The sequence below is a fragment of the Lampetra planeri genome, chromosome 5, assembly GCF_965212315.1.
Source record: "Lampetra planeri chromosome 5, kcLamPlan1.2.h2, whole genome shotgun sequence".
In the NCBI taxonomy this organism is placed as follows: Eukaryota; Metazoa; Chordata; class Hyperoartia; order Petromyzontiformes; family Petromyzontidae; genus Lampetra; species Lampetra planeri.
Genome location: NC_136111.1, coordinates 11298187 through 11323361, shown reverse-complemented (window position 1 = coordinate 11323361; position 25175 = coordinate 11298187). Strand labels below are relative to the sequence as shown.

General features: G+C 42.9%; 2 protein-coding genes across 2 annotated transcripts; one reads left to right on the top strand and one right to left on the bottom strand.

Annotated features, from left to right (window-relative positions):
* The first annotated feature begins 1462 nt into the window (after nt 1-1462).
* LOC144718856 (thiosulfate:glutathione sulfurtransferase-like) lies at nt 1463-14729 on the top strand. Its single transcript, XM_078594429.1, has 4 exons — nt 1463-1612; nt 4062-4181; nt 7822-7981; nt 12233-14729. The coding sequence occupies exons 1-4, from the start codon at nt 1597-1599 to the stop codon at nt 12288-12290; spliced, it is 354 nt and encodes a 117-aa protein (XP_078450555.1). The 5' UTR covers nt 1463-1596; the 3' UTR covers nt 12291-14729.
* A 540-nt stretch (nt 14730-15269) lies between these two features.
* On the bottom strand, nt 15270-24255 carry LOC144718854 (uncharacterized). The gene is made up of 5 exons (XM_078594427.1): nt 24030-24255; nt 23164-23290; nt 19824-19964; nt 18360-18535; nt 15270-16351 (listed from the first exon to the last, which is right to left on the bottom strand). The coding sequence occupies exons 1-5, from the start codon at nt 24230-24232 to the stop codon at nt 16255-16257; spliced, it is 744 nt and encodes a 247-aa protein (XP_078450553.1). The 5' UTR covers nt 24233-24255; the 3' UTR covers nt 15270-16254.
* Nucleotides 24256-25175: the final 920 nt, after the last annotated feature.

Genomic DNA, 25175 nt, shown 5'->3' with positions numbered 1-25175 from the left:
TCATCTTAGTATTTTTTTACGAATGAGACTTATTACGGTATATATGCTGCCTAATAAACTGTGTACTGCACTAAAAACCTGTCAAAATGAGTTAGATTACTGGCAAGGGCTATCAATAATTGCAGAGTGATGTCTTCACCGGTCCTGGCCTCCCCTTCTTTGACCTACCTGCACTGACCAGCGTTGTGCATGGTCAAACAACTCCCCATGACCGCCAGTGGATTGACAAACGGCTGTAAATATATGATAAAGAATACTTTGTGATGGACATTCAAATAACAAGTAAGTCTTGAACAATCACGCAGTGCTTGGATAAAAACAAGATGCATCAGCTCAGGATCACGACTGCACGCTACCAGACTTGACTCGTTTGGTCTTCTTTTGCCAATGTCACATTTTTGTAATTGCAAGGAATTTCTTTAGAAAACAATTCTTGTTTTTTTTTCCGAGGCACGCGATACAGATATGACGTCTTGTAACGATGAACGCTTTCCAATGGTCGGTGCAGTTTTATCAAATATTTCATGTTTGCAGTACACTCCTTTGTGTTCTGTTTATGTTTGATCAAATACATGGCTGCAGTTTGTGTATTTTATTATTCGTAAAATTATTTCCTTCCTAGGACAATTAAATAGTAATAAACATCGCATTTAAGTGTTCTTCAGCCTCACCAGTAGAGTGAACGCCTCCCAGTAGCGTCATTAGCAAGGCTAACAGAACAGCGTGAAACCCACTGGTAATTTTGTTATATCTTTTGGAGACTTCAAAAAAGGAATTAGTAGCAAATAAACTCGCATTATTTACCCACAATGGAAATTCAGAATATGTTTGCTTTGAATCCTATACACATGTTTTTAATGTTTGCAATGCCAGCAGTTAATGATTGATAATTAGATTAGTTGGGTTTGATTGTGTCGGTATATGGTCAATGTTTTTAACTATCATTATATCTACATGATCTATCTCAAAATAAGCTAATTATGAATTGTATTATTAGTAGTGAAAGCCTACGTATGAAATTTAAACAGTTAATGATTCAATACTATTCACCTTAAATCAGGTGGAAGCTTCAATAATCCAGCAGATAATAGTGATGCCATTTAGATGTTTTGGTTTAAATGCATATATTTGACCATTATGTAAATAAACATCACCTTCCTTTTTGTGTAAAATCCGAAGCAATATTTTTTTGTGCATGAATAAGAATGAATAAGGGAATGAGGTTCAACATATTTGACCTCTTGCCTGCTATTTTTAACTCCTCGTCGTTACTATCCGTCCATTACAGTTATATACAAAAACAAATCTGGAGCGTGGAAACAAAAAAAACCGAAGTTGTCACCATGCCAATTAGCTAGCGGGTGCCCCAATATATAACATGGCTATATAATTAGCTTTTAGTGTCATATGGACTTTCGAGTTTGGCTGACTCATCCTACCCCGGAAGAAGGGAAGCAATTGGCTAAAGATAAGATCGGCGGAGGGCCTCCTGGGCGTTTAAAGGCACGCGGTGGGCAGCCACTCACGGACTCCTCCGCCTTTGCTATATACCCCGGGCGAGGGCTACGAGACCTGCAGCAATCTATCTCTCCCTCAATGTCTGCGGTGACAGGTAAGGTGCACCCGTTTGAAATTATTTATTCCTGTATTTATTCGTTACGTGAACGTGTGCTGTCGTGTTCTTGCATGGGTGTGCTCCGGTGGGGAAGTGCCTCTTTAGCCGTCACAGTGACGAGGTTCTCCACGAGTGACCGCTGCAGGTGAGCTGCAGGTGAGTGAGTGAGTGGAGGGAGAGTCCGCTACTTTATGGGGAAATGAGTGTGGAAATGCGTCCGTGGGTATTTGACTCAATCTGATTATCGCTGGTACTGACTGGAGCGTTTCTCGTCAAACTATTCCCCGAGTTCACTGAGCACGTGTGAATAACACATTTAACTTCCATGGAATGGGTTCAGCGTTGATACCGAGTAATGTATGTAAATGTTTTATTATTCTTAAATGCTGTGACCATTTGATCCGATAAGCACGGCTGGCTGTATATGGTGCGAAATAAGTTCAACATACATCATACTTAATTTACAGGGTTAACATGTAACATGTTTTGAATGGTTTACAAATATACTTTTCAGGCTTTGCTGAAAGTCGAGGGACTTGTAACTTATACAGTCGGTTTTTTTGCTTGCAACTGAACGAAATGCAGCTGTACCAGCACGGGACTGACATTCCAGAGATGCGCGGATAATTTGCGGGGTTCTCTTCACCGTTTTCTTGCTTATCACTTACGTGCAGTTTTCTGACAATGTTCATACATTGTGGAGAGTATAGCAGAAGTCCACCACAATCCATGTAATTATTCACGCCTCGACACATTCGCCAACCCGCAATTGACCCAGTGTGACGGAAGTTTGGTAGGGCAGGTCCTCATCCAGCAGTGGATTGACAAAAACTCTGTGTTTCTAGATTTGAAGCTTTCGTGACTGCAGGGATTCATACTCTTAGTTTTTTCGGTAAAGTCACGTAGGTAAAAAATAAAATTAAAATTAATAAAATAAAAAAAAATCACGACGTTTCGGAGGCAACACATTTGCTGTATCAATTATGACTTTGAAACCCCCCGCCCACCTCCTACGCATTTCCCATGAATATGCTAAATTCCTCTTGATATGCACATTCTTTTTGTTAAGGCGCTCTTCTTCCACCTCCAACCCAGCTTATGTATAAGCTCCTAGCTTGGCAGTGTCTCATTCTTCACCTGAAGACGGCTGCTTGCGTTGTAGCCGAAACGTCGTGAGAATTATTTTTTTTTATTATGTTTTATTTTTATTATTTTATTACTTCCCTTCTACGTGACTTTACCGAAAGAACCAAGAAGATGAATCCCTGCAGTCACGAAAGCTTTAAATCGAAATTTGATACAGCAAATCAAGTGATACAGCAAATCTGGCTGTGACGGTCCCACCTGATGATGGAGACTTGTGTTGCCTCCGAAACGTCGTGATTTTTATTATTTTATTTTATTAACTTTAATTTATTTTTTTACCTACGTGACTTTACCGAAAAAACGAAGAGTATGAAACTCTATGTTTTAGGCACATAAGAGAGGCAAGTACTGTATAGATCGTAATTGGTATGTAGGCCTGCTTGCTTTGTACGGATGTTACACACACACAAATGGTTGTGCCAGTCCAGTAAATGCGATCGTTACACAATTTTAGAGTAACTCTGCCATCTGCTCATGTAAGCACTTTGAACAAAAAAACAAGGATACATTCCTCAGATCAACAAGATTATTTGGGCCTTCGGATCTAAGGTCATCTGTTTAATGATCACTTTTTACTCTTCACTGTCCACTGCTCAGGGATCCACTCTGCAGTGTTCACGGTTCACTGTGCACTGCTCCCCGTATATTGAATTAACGAAAAGGGCACTTTCATTAACGAGGTTAACTTAGCCAGATATTCCGGACTGCTCGTATCATGTGAATTCTGTGGGGGGAAAAACACATTGATTCAATTCACCGTAACGGCACACCAAGCGTGATTGCTGTGCAAAGAATGTTTGCTATTTTATTTATTTATTAAAGACTAGTTTAAGTTATTGGCAAACAGCTGCAATGCACTCTGCATTGGATATTTTCTCCTGAACTCCTATTGCTTGGCAATTATAGATGGTCATGGAAGCACAGAAGTAAATATATATATTTTTACTATAGTTAAGCAGTTTATAATCATGTCGTACATAAGGTAGATTACCATTCATTGGAGAAGGTTAATTATGGTGGTGCAATCGTTAGCATACTATGCTCCTAATCTGGTGACCCAAGTTCGATTCACAGCCATGACTCATATCAGTGGTGACATATTTCCCCCACATCTTCGCAAACAAACACAGACCAGTATGGTAAAATATGATTTTTTTAATACTGTGACCGAAACGACATGAAGAGGCCTGAATCCAGCGGTGGCTTGACAAAGGGTTTTACATTGTAATGATTTTAAATATTATTATAAAAAATATGAGAAAAGTGACATTTTTCACACGTGTGTCTGTGTTCTGGCCAGACAAGGTCTCCTATGAGGAGCTGAAGCGGTTGCTGCAGAGCAGAGACGTCAGAGTGTTCGACGTGCGGGAGCCATGTGAAACGGAGGAGGGAATGATACCTTCAGCCATCAACATTCCAGGTACAGCCACAGCCATCTCAATCAGCCACTCCATAATTAATTGAATCGCATTTGTTTATTGATTCAATAATGAACTCTTTCACGGTACATGTTGCCTTCTACTAAATTCTACCAAATCTCTTTCATATCATGATCATCGTTGATATTTGAGTTAGATCACATGAGGAAAATGCTAATATGTGTTGTACAACCCTTCCTCTTCCCAACACAGCCAAATAAAGCTGTCACGTGAACAAACGTGCCATTTAATTTCTGCTTTCACAAACCAGTGTGTTGTTGAAGAGTAATCCCACTAAATTTAACATTTGGGTACAGACAATCCGCCGGTAGTGGCAAACACAATCATCAGGCAGTTGCCAGATTTGTGAAAATCTCCAGTGTTGGGCCTTAAAAAAGCCGAAGTGTTAAATTCCCTTTCAAACATTTATCCATTTCATTAATTCACTCATTGAAGTACAACCACTATTCACACATTCAGCCACTCATTAACTAATTCACCAAATTACATTTTTCTAATTTAATTAATTTAATCATTCCCTCATTCATGTACATCCACTTTTCACTAATTTAGCCAAATACTTTTCTACATTCACTCATTCATCAATGTGATCACTCATTAAGGTACAACCACTATCCACTCATTCTGCCAATCACTCATCATTGTATATACACATTCAGGTTACAGCTCCATTTCACTCATTCACTTTCATTTATTCACTCATGCATTAATTATTTCACTCATTCAGGTACAGCTGGTATTCGCTTATTCATTTATCATCCCTTCACAAATAGAATTATAGTTCAACACTGATATTCACTTACATTAATTGGGCACGTTAAACATTAAACTGTTGTTTTGCGATGTATATCATTAAATAAGGACTGACTACAGCACTGTACTTTCCGTAGACTTTCAACCACTTTGCACCCACATACCACCGCCCATTGCATAACCGCAAGCATTGTGATACAATCATTAAAAAAGAAAAACAAAAAACTGGTTCGTCTTCTTTCGCTGAATCCTGTTTCGTTGGCTTTTGTGCTGTGCTAAAGAAACAGAACGGTGATTTCGGTACAAAATGCTGTGTGCTCACTACGGTTTCACGACACAATATCAATATTTTACTAAATACGATGATTCATAGAAATGTCCGTTTCCCATAACTTTGTGAATGTATATGGCACCTCTGTTGTATTTTGATTCCTTTTGTCATGCTTTCAGTACGAATAAAGATGACTTAAAGGGTTCTTCAAGTGCAGTTCACGTAACACAAGCCTGCCACAAGTCTTCCAATCACTGCAACTTTACAATCTATCATAATAAAAAAAAAACTCGTAAACAGAAATGCCTTAAAATAAAAAGATATAATCTGCGACGTTTCGGGAATTACCCTCTTGGTCAGATATGAAGAAGAGCCATTGCCCACAACGTCGGAACATATTTAATATATTAAAATTTTTCTTACTAAATATATTTGTATATATACAGTTTACGTATATTTTCATATGTATATTCTTATTTGCATATTTTATATAAGTGTATTTTTCTTTTGAGGCGGTGTTATTGACGAGTATCTTGTTTGTTTTTTCTGTTGACTGTGCTTGCTAGTGCACCACCGCCAACACAGCAGCAGCAAGCAGCATCACCAAATCACGTGTTTACAATCCATAGTGCTGAAAATAATGACAAAATTAAATTAACCGCAAAAAAATAATTTTCATTAATCGCCAAGTCGTCCATTACGCTCGATCATATTTTACCCAGGATTAATTGAATGAATAATGGCGTATCACTTACAACTTTACAATTATTGCCTTTGTATGTGTGTCAGGATGTCAAATATACATTAAATAAATACAAGAGCAACGATAATCAATACTGATGCCACCATGTTGTCATGGTTAGCATACTGGACTTGCCATCCTGCTTCTGTCTACTCCTGAGAATAAATGGGCACATAACAGTTCGTCCATCGGCAGGTCGCGTGTGGTGAGGAAAAGTGTGAGTGCTCTCATTTTTTCCCGAGATGTCTCGCCAGCGTGGAAGAGTAGGCCAAATACCTCACAGAGAGGTTCTCTAGAGCTCCCTCTAGTGGAGGCCCTTCCTCCAGACGCGGCGTAAGAATGTAATAAAAGGCCTGCGCCACTTTATTACCTTTACTTAATCACGAAATATTGACATTTAACAAAACGGACGATACCATTATCGTGAATCTTATATCGTGGCATCACCACATTGCGGCACACCCTCGTGCTTCAGCCAGTGCGAAGTTGGCGATGAGAGTTAATTTTCCATCGGGGAAACAATTGTGCCACTTGTGATTTGGCCCAGATTTATTACATGGGTATAACATCACACACTTGCGGTTATAATACTGTACAGCAGAGGGGAGAACTCGACCAAGAGTACCGCCATCGTGGAGATGGAATGATGAGATAAGTTCATTTGTAAGAGTGAGATGGATGGTAGCAGCATTGGACCGTGAGGAATGATGACCGCATGGGGTGGTTTACATCCAGTAATGGATAGATAATGACTGTTAATGATATAATTCACATGTATAAATAACATGAATGCAAAATGTCAGAGAGAACACGGGTCTGTGCACTGCACACGAGTTATTTAACCTTTTTTAGAAAAATATTATTTCCATAACCCGCGCCCCTTTCGATGTTTGTCCCGAACACGCACTCCTGTGTTGCACAATGTTTTCAAGAACGTAATGTTCTTGTCGTTACTTGCTTTGTCTAACAAAAAAAAGATGACATTTTTATCTGGGCTTTTTGTTGTAATTTTTTTTATTTTGTTTGCAATATTTAAAAAAAAACACACCTTTGTGAGACGAATGTTTACAGTCTCTTTCTTCAAAATAACTTGTTTTAACAGGTGGCCCGCTGATATTGTCAGTACTCCTTCTGTCAACAACAAAACTGTGCTCGAGCTCACGATGGGGGATGAATGGACATGGCCATGCCACTTGACTGTAAATCCTCAGGTCAATGCTGTGATTGTTCTAAATACTTGTGATAGTATCTAGAATTATAATGATGCCCTTAAGAGTATGGGCCTAGCAATGGGATAATTGGGCAATTTTATGAAAGAGCGTAAATGTGTGAAAACACTGCCTGAGACCAGGGGGCTGCAATGTGACACTTCTATGCAGTGCTGCCAACTTCTCAAATCGGAAAATTGCCAAATTAACCTCAAAAGGTCACCAGATGTCGCAAAATATCACTTTTAATGTCGTCAAAATGTCACTTAGCAATTTACCAAAAGCGGTTCACGTAACTAAATTGATACAGAACACTTAATACACTACTGGAATCGCTCCTAAATTTGCATGTCCTTGTCCCAGAAAGTCACAGGAATCGTCATTAGTCGCTTTGCAAAAAAAAAAATCGCAAAGGAAAGCCAAAACATCTCTTGATCTCGTGACAAAAATCACGATGTTGGAAACACTGCTTACATGTGGTTACTGGCAACACTTACACAGCAATCGAATAAGCTCTAAATAGTTTGTTGAAAGGGGGGGGGTCAACATTTTCCACTCTCCTAACTCTCCTGCACCATTCTTTATCATCCCTCTCTACTCTGGACTGTGCGGGTCTAAACATTTCTTCCCTTGCTGTGCCCTTCCAGTGGGGAAGATCAACGACGCTTTCATCCGAGATTCTGGCACCTTCAAGGGCCTCTACGGGGTGGACATGCCGCACAAGGAAGACAACATTGTGGTTTACTGCCGATCTGGAATGCGTGGACAAACAGCACTTTACAGTCTGCGAAAACTCGGCTACACAAAGTACGCACTCTCAGTTCTGGTTTTAACCCATTCACAATGCGGAGACGTGTTTGTTTTGTCCAGGTCGAGGGCAAACTGGTGTCGGAGATCATTGTTCGGAGTTGGGATTCCGATCTGTTTCAGCGACAGCACTTGTTTAACCTCCAGGATTGTTACAGCACTGATAAATAATCCCTTGTGTTTTTTGGGGGTGGGGGGGAGACCAATAGTAAAGGCTAAAAACAAGCGTAGAACAAATATACCTTACAAGCAGGTATAGGCATGTTCATATTTTTTTTTACAAGCACTGGCTGATCTTATTTACAAATCCAGTATTATCTGGATAACACTCACTTAACCCAACCATTAATTTTGGGGCGCCACGCTGGCGGGATGTTAACTACCTCAACTAGTCTAGAGGAGATCATGGGTTTGATCCCGACCTTGATGCTTATATATTTGGAGTTTGCACGTCCTCCCCGTGGTCGCGTCGATTTTTCTCCGGGTCCTCCAGTTTTTTCCTTCACATTTCTAAAAATGCATTTAGAGAATTTGGCTGCGATAAATGTCCACATGATAAGCAACTTCGTTGAGCTATAATTTAATTTGTGGCCAGGTCGCTTCTGAACAGAGCTATATAGATCAGTAGGCCTTAACTGGTAAAATTAAAAATAATTCATTTTGGTTCAGTTTTAGTTTATATTTCTATTCTCTATTCTGTATCATGCATATTACTACATAATGGGCTTTTCCCCTATCCAATTGAAATACTGTATAAGTTAATATACTTTGATTTATGCACGTGACTACTGTATTTAGTATAACATTAATTCAGAGGCCTTTAGCTTACGATTGTTTTTTTTAAAGACCTTGTCCATCTGCTCCTTTGGGTGAGTAAGAGTTATTTTAACTAAATTTTCCATCAATGATAAAATGCACTTGTGTTTGACAGGTGTGAAGGTCTTTAATGGCCACAAGCAGACTTTGTAATAGCACCAAGATATGACCTGTTCACAACATACTGCCTCTGACTTTGAGGTCAAGATCGCGGTTTTAACTTTTAACACCCGGTCGTAGGTCATGAGCACTCGTTCCACGTTTATGTAACCCAGTCAACCTATTAAAATACAATTTCATAGTTCATATATATAAAACACATTCCTGCGGAGGGAGCTGGTAGGAACGTTGGGTTGCTCGGTCAATGGCCAGGGTCAACGGCAGCGTGGTGTATTCCGCAAATATGGCCGACTGTGAGGGCGGGCACAAGCCGGCGTGAGTAGGTTAAATGTTGAGTTTTATAAGGGCACCACGGGGTGACCAGCCCCTCCCTACCCAGCCACACCCTCCCCACCCAGCCCCTCCCCACCCTCCCTACCCAGCCCCTCCCCACCCTCCCCTCTCCAACCAGCCCCACCCCTCTCATTTTTTGATGCACGATGGACGGACACAATAATCCCCTGTGGGTTGGTGGAACCAGGTGGTTCCTACCAGTAAAAGCTAAATTCCAGCTATCCTCGATTCACCCATGGATACAGTCCTCCCCACGTTTTCTACTGGTCAGTGCAGGTTTGTGAAGAAGAGGGGAGAGGAGAGGACTGGGTCTGATATCACTTTCCACTTTAATTAGGCATGGCCAGGGATTAAACTCAGGAAATGGGTTCATAGCGCACCGTGCTAAGCCGTGTACCACTGCTCCACCCTGTAATTCATATAAAGGACGGGCAGAACAAGGAAGTGCTGCTGCTGCATTAGTCTTGTTCCTCTTCATTTGCGATCGTACAGAATAACAACAGATGAAAGAAAAACATAAATCATGAGATTAATTTATATCATGGAGGGAAAAATCAGACCTCGACATTCTGATTGGATGGTCCTTTTCAGACTTTGAGCACATTGATCAAAGTTCAGCAAATGTAATTAATAATTTAGTTAAATAACTTAAAATGTAGAAATGGTGAGTAATACTACTGATAGAGTGGCAGCCATAGCAGTGGACTCACTCGTGCATAAGGCCACCATGGAGATGGAGCAATGAATATGAATTCGCCTGTATGCAGGATCTAGATTGTTTCATTTCAAGAAAGGCAGTGATAGCGATGGCATTGGTAAGTCTTCATCCAGCAGTGGATAGATCATGGCTGATGCCGATGATGAAGTTACCTTAATTTTTTTATGAAAAGCCAAGTGCAATGTGGTCTCAGATTGTAAGTCACAATATTTTGGTTGACCATGGCCTTAAACATTACTTTTGTCTACATGTGTATGTTTAGTTGTTGAGCAGTGCTAACAATGAAAGTGGCAGTCAGGTGGTTTTTCATCTGCTTACTGCTGCCAAGTGGGTTCCCTACCCTTTATTTAGGCATTTGTAAATACAACGGGCAATTGTGTCGTTTAATAACTAAAACGCAAACAAATAAGTAACTGATTTTGAGGGCAATTGTAGCCAGCTTGTGTACACTGCACGGTGTCCTAGCAAGCAGGTTAAAATAACCAACAAGCCAGAAATGTCAACATTTCAGGGCCATGCGACTGTCACTGCCCAACAATATTAACAAGGACAGGACCCAGGGTGACTGAAGAAGGTCAACGGAAAGCATTCATCATCGATTCATCAAACAAGGCTGCATCCTCTGTTATTTATGCAAGTGTAATAAGGGACTCGATCCTGGTTCTGTCTCCGTCGTCCTTTATTCGGGTTCTTACACTTTTCCCGCACGGCCCTCGCTCAGAGCTCTCCCCTTGGCAGCTCCGTAGCTGCCCTCGCTCCCGTAGCCTCCACACCTCTGCAGCTCCGCTGCAGACCCCCTGTGCAGTCCTCCGGCTGCCCTCACTGCAGCCCCATCGCTGCCCTCACTGCAGCTCCACCGCTGCCCGTTGTTCCTCCGTGCTTGGTCACCGCTGGCCGACGGTGCCAAGTCTTACCCTCCGTGTATCTGGCGATCTCGCCACTCCTCGACCTCCGCCCTGCGTGGCCTCACTCTAACTCTGTCTCCCACACTCCCCCGTCTCTTCCGGTATCTCTCCCTTAAGACCTCACCCCTCTCTCCCACGTGACCTAACTCCTCCCCCCATGACGTCATATCCGCGAAGCCGTTTACGCCCGCATTACACAAGGATATATTATGCAAGCCGTCCACGAATTCAAGTTTTAAATAGAACCAATGCATTGGCAATGAATAATTGAGCCAAGTCAATGTGTATGTTGTTGTTCTGTTACTTGTTATACAGTGTATTACAATATCATAATTAGATTTCATCTAACATTTAAATAGTAAAAGCATCTCAAGGGAAACCATATTTGAATAATCAACACATACAGACAAAGTTAATCAATTTATTTGTACAAAAATCTAAATAAAATCACGGGTTGAACAGATTGAGCAGCAGCGAGATGCACACGCCATCTCGACCGCTGTAGCCCCACCGCATAGAAGAGGCTGATTTGTAATCGTTGGGGCCAACAACATCTGCAGCTATAGGGAAGATCGGGAGGGGTGACGTTTGGGATGGAGATGGAAGGGCAAATTTTAGGGAGTTTGTTTAGGCCATTACCATACCTGTCAACTCCTTATCAGTGGCTACCTTATTGCAGACAAATTCAGACCTTATTGGTCACCCCGTGCCCTTATAAATCTCAACGTTCATCCTACAAAGTCCCACCACAAAGTCCCACCACAAGGGAGAAACACAGACAAATAGACAAAACAATGTTTGCACATATTAAAAAGGCTGTATGCCGTATGGACCTGCAAACTCAATTTCCCTGTACAAGAATACGGGTAAACCGTATGGGTTGACAGGTATGCATTAGTAATCAATGGAAGAGGGATAGTTCTGCCCGATTCTATCTCGTTCAATTATTGTACGTTGTATGTACTGAATATTAGTTGTGAATGTACACTGAATGGGTATTACTTCGTGAGCAGTTTAAATTGTCTTTCCTATGGAGAGACTGGCTCCCTCCATACGAATGTGAAATTTCTACCACCGGCTCAACACCACCAGCAAAGATGAAAGATGGGCATCACCCTGCACTACTTCAAGCAGAGAGCAGCTGGAGTTCGATTCCCAGCCACAGCTAACAGCCACGGGGAGCAAACAAATCTGCTCCTGGGTTCCCTCCCGCCAACTGTTTCACCAACCCGCACTGACCAGAAAAAAAACCCTCGTTATCGGTGTGGCGAGGCCTTCATCTATTGGTGGATTGAGAATGGCTTAGATTGCATTTTTTGTAGAAGTTATACACTCGTATTTGTGCTGTTTCATTTGCAGGTCGCGCAACTACACGGGGGGCTACACAGAATGGAATTCCAAGGCCAAGAAGATGTGATTCAGCATCACCTTCATGGCTCTGCTCAGGCCAATGCGCACACCTGAATGACTTGATATTTGACTGTTTTCATATACAGTAATTACAGTATGTGTGTTGTATGTGTGTGTGTACACACGCACAGAATGTTGTCAATATAAATGTTTTTATTTAATTTTTATATATATATGTTCATGGTTAAATATTTAGTAAATTCAAACGTAATGCTACTGAATCATTTTGGGGGAAATAAGTGTATACAATTCAGGAGAGGGGTTTAAAATAATAAGTATATTACATGCTGCATAGTATATATTTGTGTATTTATGCAGTACAATTACACATGGCTATGATGCTATATACATTCAACAAACCTCTCTGACATTAATTGAGTCCACTATTGTGCTGGTGGGGTTTTTAATAAAATCTTAGACATAATATAATCATATCGGAAACTCAAATGATTAAACCAAAACATGATTGTTCTGATCGTGTCTTATCTTGTAGGTGCATACCTAGGCAGTGTGTTTCAAACACTTCAAATATTAATTTGAATGCTTTTTTGAATGAGAAAAACACTTCAATCTATGGTCAATGCATCATGGCACCCTTTTGATCTAACTCCAGTACATTTTCATAAGATACATCAATGGGTGTGACATCGATATATCCTGTTGGGTGGCACACTTCAGAACTTTAAAGCCTTTTCTCATTAATGGGAGCTCCAAGCTTGTGTCGGACAGCCCAAGAAACACAGCCTGGGTGCGTGTCTGTCTGTCCGTCTGTCTGTAGGCGGGAGGGAGGGAGTGTTATGGAATCATCCTGTTTATAAAACTGGCCAAAGTACTCAAAGGGTTGCCCAAAGTTAGAGATAGGACAGCCTGGGTGCGTGTCTGTCTGTCCGTCTGTCTGTAGGCAGGAGGGAGGGAGGGAGTGTTATGGAATCATCCTGTTTATAAAACTGGCCAAAGTACTCAAAGGGTTGCCCAAAGTTAGAGATAGGACAGGTCCTCTCCAGCACAGTCGCTATCACAGCCCCGTCGTCTCATTGCACCCTCAGCGCGCACCGCATCCTGCACACCTTCCATGAGTTCTGGTCATTAAATGCCTCCCGAGGACAAATGCATTCTGAAAATGATTCCAGAACCCCCATGAATGCGTATGAATGTTCTTCCTTGTTTGGATGAGACCTGCCTTTTGAAGCGATTCAGGGAGCAATATGCAGTTATTAAATGCTCAGAAATGCATTGTAAGCATATATGTATGGTTAATGGGTGCTCCATCTTCACCAACATAAGACTGTATTAATAGATGTGTTTTTAACAAATTGTAACATACGGTGTATAATGGTGAAGACCCATATGCATTTTTGAATGATGTATGAAGGCAACGATCGTGAAATGATATTGCACATAATTTTAGCATTGCATAATCCAGCTATGCTTAGAAGATGTTCATAAAATTTGCATGGAATTGTGTCACAAACATTTAATTTAGACAAAAAGAAAATCTAACTGGGCATGTCAGCTAATAAAAACTTTTTTTTTTGGTCCATGAAAAAAGATTGAAACACCAATTCCTCATATAGAAACAAATCAATTAGTAAACAGAACTTGTGTTTGAATATCAAAATAAGAAAACTTTTAAATATTTAAAACATTGACATTGAGTGCACTTTGGCAGAGCAGAAACTGGAAATAATTTATTTTTTTATCTTATAAATGAACAAAAGGGACACCATCATGCCAAATGTGTGCATGGGTCTCCATCTGTAACAAGTGAATATTTGACTAATGTATCCGCCATATGAGACACTCAGGAAAAGTGAGGCACACCCCAAACTTGCGCCTGGTGTTAATAAATATATACAAATATGGTCGCAAGCACATCTGTGTAGTGACATCGCTGGATGCCACCATGTTGTGGTGTAGTACCGGCCCTAGAGGGGCACGGTGTGCGCTGGACAATAGCGCTGGGTGGCACCAGGCTGTAAGTGCAGTGCCGGCCCTACAGGATAGGGTGTGTGAGTGCCAACCGAAGGCTAAGGTTGTGTGAGGCCATGGCACTCTGGTTGACCCGGGAGGACACGTGACCGGTTAAGTTGACAGAGGGGCCCCAAGAGAGGGCTAGGGGGGTCACGTGATTGGGACCCAGATCCTTCCCGAGGGTTCTGGAAGGTGGACGTGGCCAAGGGCGGAGCCGGCCACGCCACAGAGAATAGAAGCCGGGTCCCGAGAGGGACCAGCGTTGTTCATCTCGGGAAAGAAACCCTTCGTCTACGATCTCCGTTCAACGAGTCTTCCAGCACGTGGACCCGGGCAGATGTTGTAGTCCCGGGTCCGTAGTAACAGTTAAGTGGTAACTAGTGTAGTTAGCCGGGTGGTCACCACCTTAGGTTGTTATTCTGTTAAGGGGAAGTTACCCCGTGTGTTGGAACTGAATAAATGTGTTGCCTCCAAAGTCTACGTCTGCGACTCATGGCACCCATTACATATGTATCCACAACGTCTACTTTAAAATGCAGGTGGGGGGGGGGTGAAAGTGCATCTTATAATGCAGATAATAGGGTTATAGTTTTCCGACTAGCCGAGGGGCGCCACGGTGACGAGATGTTAACTACCTCGCCCGGTATACAGGGGTCGTGGGTTCGATTCCAACCCTAACACCTGGATATTTAGAGTTTGCATGTTCTCCCCGTGGTCGTGTGGATTTTTCTCCGGGGTTTCCCTCCACATTTAGAGTCGTGCATTTAGAGTGTTTGGCTACAATGCATTTCCACACGTTGAGCCACTTCGTTGAGCTATCATTTGTGGCCAGGTCGCTTCTGAAAAGAGCTATATACTTCAGTGGCCTTACCTGGTAAGATAGAAATAATTAAAAATTTGACAAAAAATTGGATGTTGCTTGTATGAAACAATACGAAGTCTGATGGCACCCATAGGAAGTCTGATTCGCACACGTGTTTATGCAAGGACACATTTTGGAGTCAATACTTGTACTTTACTGTTGAACAGTTTATTAAATGACACGAGTATACAAGAAACAAACCGGTGTTATTCGTGAAGCAAATAGTACTGGATTCAATTGCAATATATTTTTTCATTCACCAATCTCTAGCGAAATGATTCAGGACATTATACAATTCATCATTTTACTTTTGGCCAAATATGTTTTTATCCATAATTATTTCCGCTAAAATTATCAACCTGTAATTCATTCTCATCTTTTGTTGAATCATCGTAGGATAAGACATCTGTGGTAGAGTTGGGAGGGGAGCAGAGGCAGAGTCATACACTCACTGCGATATGTATGCATGTATGTTGAACTTCGTTTGCACCGAACGATGCCAACCGTGTTAATTGGAGGTGTGGGGGAAGGACAACAAACTAAACGCAAAACGCAATTTGAAAGAAATTATATGAACCTGGTGACTTGAGTTGTTACTCGCACCTCCAATTAGCACGGTTGGTTGCGAAATAAGTTTAAAATACTACTGCTGTATACTTTATTTTTTTTTATTTTTTACCAGGTAAGGCCCACTGAGCTAAATAGCTCTTTTTCAGAAGCGACCTGGCCACAAATGACAACTCAACAAAGTGGCTTATCACGTGGACATTTACAGCAGCAAAATACTCTAAATGCATGTTGAGAACTTGCAAACTCCAAATATACAGGCGTCAGGGTTGGGATCGAACCCACGACATCCTGCATACCAAGCGAGGTAGTTAACATCTCACAACCATTGCCGGCCACGGCTACCATCAGTGGCAAGTTATACCTGAACCGGCCCTGCCGCGCCTGCCCCCCCACCACCTCACTTCACCAATCCGCACAGTAACCAGCGCGGCGAAGGTGAAAAAAAACCACTCGTGATGGACACGGAATGCCAAGGCCTTCATCCAACAAGGGACTGACAAAATGCTGCAAATTCTGTGTAGATTATGGAGGACAGTTTGAGTACCTTAATGAGCAACAAAGCAGCGTCTTAGCGTACGTGGATGCGGATTGACTTGGGATCAACGCGGTGGTTGGGGGACGCCTTTCTTCGGTGGTTTAACAGCTTTTGCTTCAATTGCAGCCACCTGAAATGGCACCGTATCAAACTCACACGTGTGTATCTTGCGCCTGTGCAAGTGGTGCATTTTTGTTCATACACGTAGGGAGTTGAGAACAACTCATGTGCTCATGAGAGTCACTCTCTCGCTCTCTCTCGTGGGTGCTCACATCTTTACATGTTGAGGTATCTGAAGCTGAAAGTGAATGTGTATAATCTACTCAATTATAATGATATACTCTTGCATCCTACGGGTGTAACGATGCATCCGTTCAACGATACAAATTCTCAAAACTCATAATATGAATCTAATATGCAATCACATTTCATTTGTATTTCATGACTATTCAAAAACGAATGGCCTGCGTGGAAGAATAGGCCAAGTGCCCTCTAAAAGGTCTCTAGAGCTCCCTCTAGTGGAGGGTCTTCTGCTGATAGTAGCGTGAACATGTAAATGTTATATTCATGCAACATTTACGACGATATAATTAACTACATTGTACAAACAAGATGGAAATGTTATGAAGTAGTGTAAATGAGACGGAAACAAATGATGAAACATCAAATGTTCCTGGAATCAAATTACAGTCGTGAAGGACAAGAAATCATTGAATCTCTGTATGAGTGACTCACTCCACTCTTCGTGAATACACATGCACGAATGTACACACATGTGATGTGCTAAACTCGGTATGCTAACTTCTCTTGATAAACTGCTTTAATGAAGAGATGTTATGGACCAGGTGACATGGCATTTTATTGTGACCTTGTGCTGACTGCTGCTTGCATCTCTTTGAATAACCCGACGAACAAACGCTGCTCTCGATAATGCTGCCATTGTGAATTGGATATGATATTATTGAGAGTGACAAAAAGGAAAAGGTGAAAGATCAGGAAACATTGCTCAAGATCAATGCTTGTAAAATGGTACAAATCCAATAATTGCACTTCAGCAGGCTGACAATAATTGTCCTGCAATGATCAATAATGGTGTGCCTCATCTACGATCACGTTCGTATGTAGATACAATACTTTTGTTTTATTCGTTAGCGCCTCTTTACTGCAAACATGCTTGAGAATGTGAATTTTTTTACACTTTGGATTTTTTTTTAACCACATTCACTTTTATAATCATGTGTTTTTTATTCATATTTTAATCTGTTAATTATGCTACAAGCATCATCCTTGTCGTTAGCACCTGCTACCGATTAAAGATAAATGTTCAATCAGGGAAAAACTTACACCAAGATACCTTTGGGCCCTTTCACATCAACATAACAGTCCAGGAACCGTGTTACTTGCCCTGTACTGCAGATGGCAATGTCTAACTGCGCTTGAATGTTAACTCCTCTATTTTGTCTTTGATAATACTGTATTTGAATGAGCTCAGAGCTGGATTCAGTCCAGTCAGGCGCAATGCCACCACCGTATCATTGATTTTTTTACAATTCTAGGTCACTGAGCCGACACCATCAAACTCTCTGCACGGGAACCGTTTCCGCTACACAGGAATACATTCCAGAAACCCATTCAATGCTTGCTCGGCATCTCATTAACCTGCCATTTCCCCATTGTAAAACATTTATACTGGTAGGAACCTCATGGTTACACCAGCCCACAGGGGATTATTGTGTCCGTCCGTCCGTCGTGCAGGGAGGGGCTGGGTGGAGAGGGAGGGGCTGGGTGGGGAGGGTGGGGCTGGGTGGGGAGGGGCTGTGTGGGGAGGGGAGGGGCTGGGTGGGGAGGGTGGGGAGGGGCTGGGTGGGGAGGGGTGGGGCTGGGTGGGGAGGGGCTGGGTGGGGAGGGTCGGGCTGGGAGGGGTGGGGCTGGGTGAGGAGGGGTTGGTCACCCCGTGGTGCCCTTATAAAACTCAACGTTTAACCTACTCACGCCGGCTTGTGCCCGCCCTCACAGTCGGGCATATTTGCGGAATACACCACGCCGCCGTTGACCCTGGCCATTGACCGAGCAACCCAACGTTCCTCCTAGCAGCTCCCTCCGCAGGACAATGTGTTTCTGCCCCTTTTCGTGGTCACCTGACAGCTTGGTAGAGACCCCAGCGGTTGAGCGGTGAGCTCGTTGCAAAGCCGCCTCTTTTAACGAAGCTGCGTCTCCGCACGTTCGTTTCTGTCCACTCTGACCGGAGCAAAGTCCTCACCTCTCCCTGCAGCCGCACGAGGCTGTTGCGCAGGTCCTTGACCTCTTCGATGCGCTGGACAATGCAAGGATGGACAATGGCACATGGAGTCAACGCGTGTTTTGATTTTGATCGCTCAACAGAAATTGAGGTTTCGTGATGTGCATTGTCGTGTACAATATTGAATTGATTTCTCTTTATCGCCATGGTTGTGCTGCGTCTATGTGAGGTGTATGTTTCGGTACAACATGGAACACATCTCAGAGAGACACGGAACACATGCTAGAGTTAATGGTTACACTTATTAAGAAACTTGCTGACTGGTATATGGTGTTCTGAATTTCACTACTGGTCCGATTCAATACCAAGTCTGTAACTCATACATTTGTAGAAAATAAATAAAAACATGGGTTCATACATAATAATTTGGAACACACGGTTTTTAAAATTATGTTTGTCAATGGCGGAGCCAGGATTTTCAGGTAGGGGGGGCAACCCCTACAGCAATAAATAATGATAGAGGAGTTGTTAGTAAGTAAGGACTTGTCCCTTGCTTTTTAATGGATGCGTGTGCGGCGATGGCAAGGGTCGAATTCGAACCGCGTTGTGTGATCGGCATCGCGCTCGCTGAAGGTGAATGCCTTCAGGGAAGTCGTGTCCTGTATACGCAACTGCGCACAATTCTGAGTCACTTATAACCGCTTTGCCGTTACTTATTGACAATTATGGACTCAGACTATTGTCCTATCATCTCATAGAGTTCCTGGCACATAATAATATGCTACACAGTGGCAGTGGGGTCGCAAAATTCCGATTTATTACTAATAAACCTCAATGATCCTATCGAAATTAAGGATTTCGATCGGATCATTGGGGGGCACGTGCCACCCCACCTCTCCCCACTGGCTCCGCCAGTGATGTTTGTACACTTAGAGTTGGGCTTAACCTATTGTCACTGATTTGCTTAATCGTCTTGCAACCAATCCACAACCACAACCACCAGTAGTGGCATAAGCAGTAGTAGCAGTGTGAGTGTGCATGAGTCATTGGTTTGTGGAGGGATTGGGGGGGAAATAGAAAATCGTGTCAAACATACTGAGCCAGAGGCGTGTTTTCTGAGTTAATGGTTTTGGCACACCTCCAAATCCATTTAGCAACAGAAAAAAGCGCTCCCGTTCAGTGCAACGATGCCTCTCTCATAAATGCCCTTCCACTGACAACACTGCCCGTTTGCGGCACCCCCACCACCACCACCAACCCGTGCCAGCTGCCACAACGTGGAGAGTGAATTACAGACGGCGTTAAATGCCATTGCGCGCTTCAAGAGGTTGACGGGGATGGGGGGGGGTCAACGTGAACTCACTTCCTCGGCGATTTGTTCAAACCTCTCCTCGTGCTCGGCAGCCCTCACGGCGAGGGCGACGAGCCGGGAGTCGACGTCTGCCAGGACCCGAGAGCTCCTGCCAGTCGAGTCGTGCATGTCGCGTGTCATCGTGGCGGCGAGCTGCAATCCCCCGGTACAGCAACAACGAAAACAATCACGACAACAACGACAGCAACAACGGGCGCGTTTGCACAACGCGGTGGGAATCCATAATATAGGGGGGGGGGGGCGGGGGGTTAGATCGCGTAAATATCAATGTGTCGTTAAACCCGCCACCACCCGACACAGCCGATTTAGTAAGGGTTGTCACGAAAAAATTGCGTGCCAATTCGTTACTAGTACAGCAAACCGGTGTTTTGGAAAGCACAACATTTATCATCTGAACACGACGTTTCGCCAGTAGTTACAACGAGCTTCATCAGGCGACAGCCAGATTTGTTTAGGTCGGGTGTGAATCCAATATATATTTTAAAAAAATGTAGGCAATTGTAGCCGGTCCGCCCCGTCCCATCTCCTCCCATCGTGAATCCTTTCGGGAGTGGGGGGGGGGCTAAATAGACAACAGCAATACAAAATTTGATTAAGTTCGGAGACAGTGAGTAGGTACTCTGTGTTCTGTTCTCCGGAGACGTGGGCGACTCGATAACAGCTGCAATAGCGATCAGAGGACACCCTCCACGTCACAGCACCGCAGCTGAATTCCTTGGTCCAGAAGAGGGCCCAACATCTCAATTTGGGACATCCCTCGTGCTCTGCTGTGCACGTGGGGGCTCGGGGTACAATCTCCGGTCACCATTGCCTGATCTTAAATCATCGTAAAAATACGCACCTGGCTCTCCACAGTTGTGCGAAATGATTTCTTAGGACCCTTTTAGTTACAGAGTGCAGAATTGTTCATGCGATTCATGACAGGCGAACCTATACCGGCTTCACAATCTGGAATTACAGTCAAGGCTTTTAGCCTCTGGATTTCAATAGTGTGTGATTTGAATTTCAGGTCTGCTGAATTGTAAGAGATGCCCAAACATCTCCACGTCTACACCCACATCGTAGCTAACCCTATGTAAATCTCCAAACGTCAAGATTAAAGCACAGCAACCCACTTGAAGCCCCCTCACTCAATCCGTGGAGAGCAACCTGGGACAAGGCTGACGTTCCTAACAAGCACTCTTTTTGCCGACCCCGCATAAAACGTTCCCGGGTTCCACTTTGCTCCGCAAACAATGATCTGTAATTGAACCGCGTCAGAACATTTGCACGGCAGAGGCAGCCAGCTCCTATCCCGATGGAAGATTAAGAATGGCCGACAAGTGCGACTGCAGTCACCGATTTCAAACGATCGACGGCATGACACCGCTGCCCACCTTGCCAAACTACTGGCAACATTTTAGATATTCACCGATTTCAAACGATGGACGGCGTGACACCGCTGCCCACCTTGCCAAACTACTGGCAACATTTTAGATATTCACCGATTTCAAACGATGGACGGCGTGACACCGCTGCCCACCTTGCCAAACTACTGGCAACATTTTAGATATTCACCGATTTCAAACGATGGACGGCGTGACACCGCTGCCCACCTTGCCAAACTACTGGCAACATTTTAGATATTCACCGATTTCAAACGATGGACGGCGTGACACCGCTGCCCACCTTGCCAAACTACTGGCAACATTTTAGATATTCACCGATTTCAAACGATGGACGGCGTGACACCGCTGCCCACCTTGCCAAACTACTGGCAACATTTTAGATATTCACCGATTTCAAACGATGGACGGCGTGACACCGCTGCCCACCTTGCCAAACTACTGGCAACATTTTAGATATTCACCGATTTCAAACGATGGACGGCGTGACACCGTTGCCCACCTTGCCAAACTACTGGCAACATGACTCATGCACACTCACATTGCTACTACTGCTTATGCCACTACTGGTGGTTGTGGTTGTGGATGACGATTCAGCAAATCAGTGACAATAGGTTAAGCCCAACTCTAAGTGTACAAACATCACTGGCGGAGCCAGTGGGGAGAGGTGGGGTGGCACGTGCCCCCCAATGATCCGATCGAAATCCTTAATTTCGATAGGATCATTGAGGTTTATTAGTAATAAATCGGAATTTTGCGACCCCATTTTAGATATTCACCGATTTCAAACGATGGACGGCGTGACACCGCTGCCCACCTTGCCAAACTACTGGCAACATTTTAGATATTCACCGAGCAACACCTTGCAGCTGTTACACTGGCTCGCTCACCAACCTCGACGTGACCACCTGATATGAAAGGATGGCTGCTGTCAGTGGCATGCTTGGGCGCACAGCCTATAATCACTGATTTACATCATTGTTAAGTGTACGCTCACTGTTTTTGAGCCATCCACGTGGGTGTAAAATAAAGTATTCCGCCCTCCTTCACGCCCACTGTTTAGTCTGCAGAGGGTGCTATTGTCAAAGCGAACCCACGAAGAGGACTACAGAACTTGAATGGTATCAAAGTTGAGCGAAACACAATTGAGATCAACTCATAAGGTTGTCATCCTGTTAAATAATATGTGAAATGTGTTGATACTGATTGCTTCATCGTTAGTCACGGTCAATGCACTGCTGGATGAAGGCCTCCACAAACTGCCACCGCCTCTCACAATCTTACGACGTAATATTCCACCTAGCACCTACCTGCACATGAACAGATTGCGTCTCTGCATTACAAGATATGCAATCAGCAATGTAGAAATACAAGAAATGCATTCAGAAATGGAGAAATCGAGTGGTAATTGATGATCAGTTAAAGATCAGAAGTAAAGTTAATTTAATCGATTTAAGTCCCCCATGAACTTGTTTGTGCGTGTCATTCAGAAACCGTTCAATATAAGATCGTGGTGTTTTTTTCATTTGATAGCGCGTTAAACAGCCAATATAATTAAAGAGAGAACCATTGTTCTATCTTTTATTGTTTTTGAGATATTTCGGATTAAAGCGGTTCTTAACGATAAAATACGCCTCGAAAACAGTAAAAGATAGGAGCTTCCCCTTATAGAGTATTACGTTCATGAATGTGTGTTCTTTCCAATAACAAAAAAACCCGGAATATTTAAATTCAGTGGTTTCCGATGGGTTTGTCTTTAAATCTAAGAAGTTGAATCAAGTCGTCAACAATTTTTGTGTGTTTTTTGTGGAAAAATACAAACTTTTGGAGTAGTTAGTGTCTTACCATAGATTTTAAAAATCATATCAGGTTAATTATATTTGTTCAATACGTTTGCCTGGTGAAGTTAAGCTTCATGAACTAGTTATGAATACATTGTATCTTACACGTTCTGTCTCTTGGCCTATTTTCTGCTGGGTCCCACTTATCGCCTGCTGCAGGGCTGTTATCGCAACTTGAAGATGTTCCTTCAACTCATTGGTTTTCTTCTGCAGCTCTTTAACTTGAGAATCTCTACCGTAGAGAATAAGAAAGCACAGTACAATTCACAGTTACTGGAGCAAAAACTGACATCACTCCATGTTAAGATTCTGAATAGCTGAATAAGGATATAAGTCTTTAAAAGTTGAATAACCACATTGAGTAAAGCTACAGTATATCAAAGAGCTTAACATTAATTAAACAATAAATAACAGATAATTTTGCTGGGTCTAATTAAATATTATAAATTGCAATACCTGTTGTGGTCTAGGTATTAGTTTAAGCATCTATTCATAAATGATGCACAGATGGATAAAGAGCTAATTTAGCACATGCAATATTGACTAGGTGGTATCACAGAGCACCTGTAGTTTAAATTCTTTGGGTCTTTCGGTAAAGTCACGTAGATAGGTTCAAAGAAAATAACAAAAAATTACGACGTTTTGATCGCAACACAAGCGGTCGACATGATGACGACCGCCAGAGTCCAAGTTACGCCTATCCATAGTAACCATTCCATCCTCTTTTTGCTACACTGATGAATATATATATTTTTAAAGGACAATAATGACAGATAGATGTGTCGTGCCAGAATGCTGCAAGCAGAATGCTGCAAAAGCATTCTTGGACTTTTTTTGGGCTGAAATGAAGCACTGATTACATGCAAACGATGCAATCGTTTCGCGAGAGATGTCAATGTTCGAGGTCACCTGCGATGTTTTGGAGGGTGCAGTCAGAGAGAGAGAGAGAAAGGGCTCATTGCAAACGATACCTTTTCATTATCTCTGCCTTGACGACTTTTCTCAGCTCGTGTCGGCTTCGGTCAAGGTTGCTCGCGAGTCGTGCGACGTCTTCATCCATCTTGCGGTACTGTTGCATTATGCTGTTGCTCTCCACCTCACACATAGCACTCGGAAGGTTTAGACAAGCTGCTCTTTCGAAGAAAATGTTGTGCGCTACCGTCACATTCACCATGTGTTCATACTGTATATAACGTTCTGCCACTCAATGAGTCAATCCTTGAAGAGAAACTTTACCCTTTGTAATGCCTGCTGTGATCAGTTTAACTTTCACGATCACGACTATGGCTTGCACACATTTCGTAATGCAAGATTAAACTGCTGGAGGCCAAGTACATCTTGGAAAAACAGCGTCAATACTGTAAATGTCGCTTTCCATGATGTGGCAGAATAATCATCTCACAGTTGGAAGGTCGCAGGAGTTCATTCAAGTCATTATCTCTCCAGGGGTGATAAAATGCAGACCAATTTGTGGAATGTCCTTGTCCTTTGTCAATGCACTTATGAATGAATGCCTCCCCATGCTGTGTTAGCCACAGGGGGTGTTTGACCATACTTCACCGCACTCTCCTGTGTGGGGTTGGTGAAGGGTAGGCCCAGCACTGCTTCAGATGTCACTTGTACTGATATTAGCCGTGACCGGGAATCATACTCATGCTCTTGAGTTCATAGCGCTGTGCGCTAACGACTGTGCCACCCATTGAAAATATTATTATCAGAGTATTGATAATAAGTGCTCTAATTTGAACAATGCTTTTTAGTTCTCTCCAACGAAGGTTCAATGCATTAATGCATTAGCTCTGTCCGTCTTTCTGTCCATTTATCTGTCTCGAACATTGGGTCACAATAACTCGAGGACAGACGATTAATCACAACTTAAATTCAAGTCAAGAATTGTGCTGCTATTAGGGACACTTTGCCATGCCTTTCAAGCCTTTTCTCATTCATAAATCGTCAAGGTCGTGTCGGACAGCCCAGAACACGCAGCCTGGGTGCGTGCCTGCACGTCTGTAACAGGGAAGGTCACGATAGCTCTCCTAAAGACGATCCAATAACAAAACTTTAGCATGAAGTTGCCTTGCTATTATGGAATTACCCTCCTATGAAAAAAACTGGGC

Bases quoted from the DNA above. Each gene is read 5' to 3' on its own strand.
- LOC144718854 (XM_078594427.1), bottom strand. From the start codon at position 24,232: ATGGTGAATGTGACGGTAGCGCACAACATTTTCTTCGAAAGAGCAGCT. The intron at 23,291-24,029 runs GTATCGTTTGCA...TCTCTACGGTAG, and splicing joins AAGGCAGAGATAATGAAAAG to AGATTCTCAAGTTAAAGAGC. The intron at 19,965-23,163 runs GTAAGATACAAT...GGGGGATTGCAG, and splicing joins TAGGCCAAGAGACAGAACGT to CTCGCCGCCACGATGACACG.
- LOC144718856 (XM_078594429.1), top strand. The intron at 4,182-7,821 runs GTACAGCCACAG...GTGCCCTTCCAG, and splicing joins TTCAGCCATCAACATTCCAG to TGGGGAAGATCAACGACGCT. The intron at 7,982-12,232 runs GTACGCACTCTC...TTTCATTTGCAG, and splicing joins CGAAAACTCGGCTACACAAA to GTCGCGCAACTACACGGGGG.